Genomic DNA, 1,276 nt, shown 5'->3' on the forward strand with positions numbered 1-1,276 from the left:
CGTGGTGCTGCCCTGCAGCTTCTCCCCGGGGCAGAATGCACAGGACACGGAGGTGACCTGGTTTCGGGAGCAGTTCTCGCCCTTTGTGCATCGCTACAAGTTGGGCCAGGACCAGTTTGGGGAGCAGATGGTTCAGTACCAAGGGCGCACTGAGCTGGGGAAGGACGGCCTTGCCAAGGGCAGCGCGGACTTGAGGATCTTCCATGTCCAACTCTCTGACACAGGGAATTACACCTGCTTTGTTCGCCGTGGCTCAGATTACGACGAGGCTGTGGTGGAGCTCAAGGTTACAGGTCTGTAGTTTGTGTCCCTGGTACCTCTAATTTACCTGCTCATAGCGAATTCTCTGTCCTTCTGCCAGAAACAGTCCCACTAAGTCCCCTTGTTGAAAATACCAAGAATGTTTCATAGAGGTAAAACTGCCCACTGAGCAGCCATGAGGAGCTCATAAGATGCTTCCTCCTTCAAAATGTTCTTGGTATTGCTCCACCACAGCAGTACTTGTTTTTGAACTCTTGTTCTTTGGGAATGAACAAATCTTGGAGACTTTTTCTCCCTGGGGATGCGTTACCTTTCTCCTGGTGATGCTGCTCTGCACTGGAGTGTTGCTGTTGATGCACATGTCACCCTATTTGTGATCCCATGTAGCCTAAGGAAATCCGATATTTGGGTTTTTCCCAAAGGAAAAGCAAACATGATTTAACCAGAAAGAATTTGATTAAAAATCCATCTTCCCTTTAAAAATACTCCACAGTGCAGAGAATTTTCATCAGCATCAGACAAGTGTGAAATTGCCTAAAAGGTTTGATTTTTTTTTTAATGTCATTTTTTATCCATTTGTGGAGCAGAGTCATGAGGTGTTTTTCACCCTCAGCGCCAGTAAATGTAATGACCTTGTATGAAATAGAAATCATTTCCTTCGTATTGCTACTCACAAAGTAATCTCCCCTTTGGGGATTTAATTTTTCAGATCCCTTTCTACGAAGTATCTATCCTTGGATTATTGCCCTGGTTGCTGTGGTCCTGGTTGCTGTGGTCACTCTAATTAGTTTTGCAGTTTTTCTACTTAAAATTAAAGGTACCATCCTGGGTTTGGGGGCTGGGGAAGGGGTTGGGCAGCCATCCTACTCAGCCACCTCTAGTCCTGAGGGATGAGGGGGTTGAGAAACACCAGGATGGAACCAGAGTCTTGTCCTGGTGTCTCAGGCACATGTTTGGTGCCCGTGAACTTGAAAACCCAATGGCCTTAACTTCTGTCAGAGAAGAAAAGAAAGCT

At 46.4% G+C, this 1,276-nt stretch overlaps 1 protein-coding gene across 1 annotated transcript in view; it reads left to right on the top strand.

The window, feature by feature from the left end:
• The window catches only part of LOC108510042 (butyrophilin subfamily 1 member A1-like), an 8,290-nt gene that overhangs the window by 1,615 nt on the left and 5,399 nt on the right, over window positions 1–1,276 (top strand). Inside the window, exon 4 of the mRNA XM_017839681.1 lies at window positions 19–293. Coding sequence (XP_017695170.1) covers window positions 19–293 — 275 coding nt within the window. The remainder of the gene's footprint in view (window positions 1–18; window positions 294–1,276) is intronic.

The sequence above is a fragment of the Lepidothrix coronata genome, unplaced genomic scaffold (genome assembly GCF_001604755.1).
Source record: "Lepidothrix coronata isolate B3197 unplaced genomic scaffold, Lepidothrix_coronata-1.0 Scaffold453, whole genome shotgun sequence".
Lineage (NCBI taxonomy): Eukaryota > Metazoa > Chordata > Aves > Passeriformes > Pipridae > Lepidothrix > Lepidothrix coronata.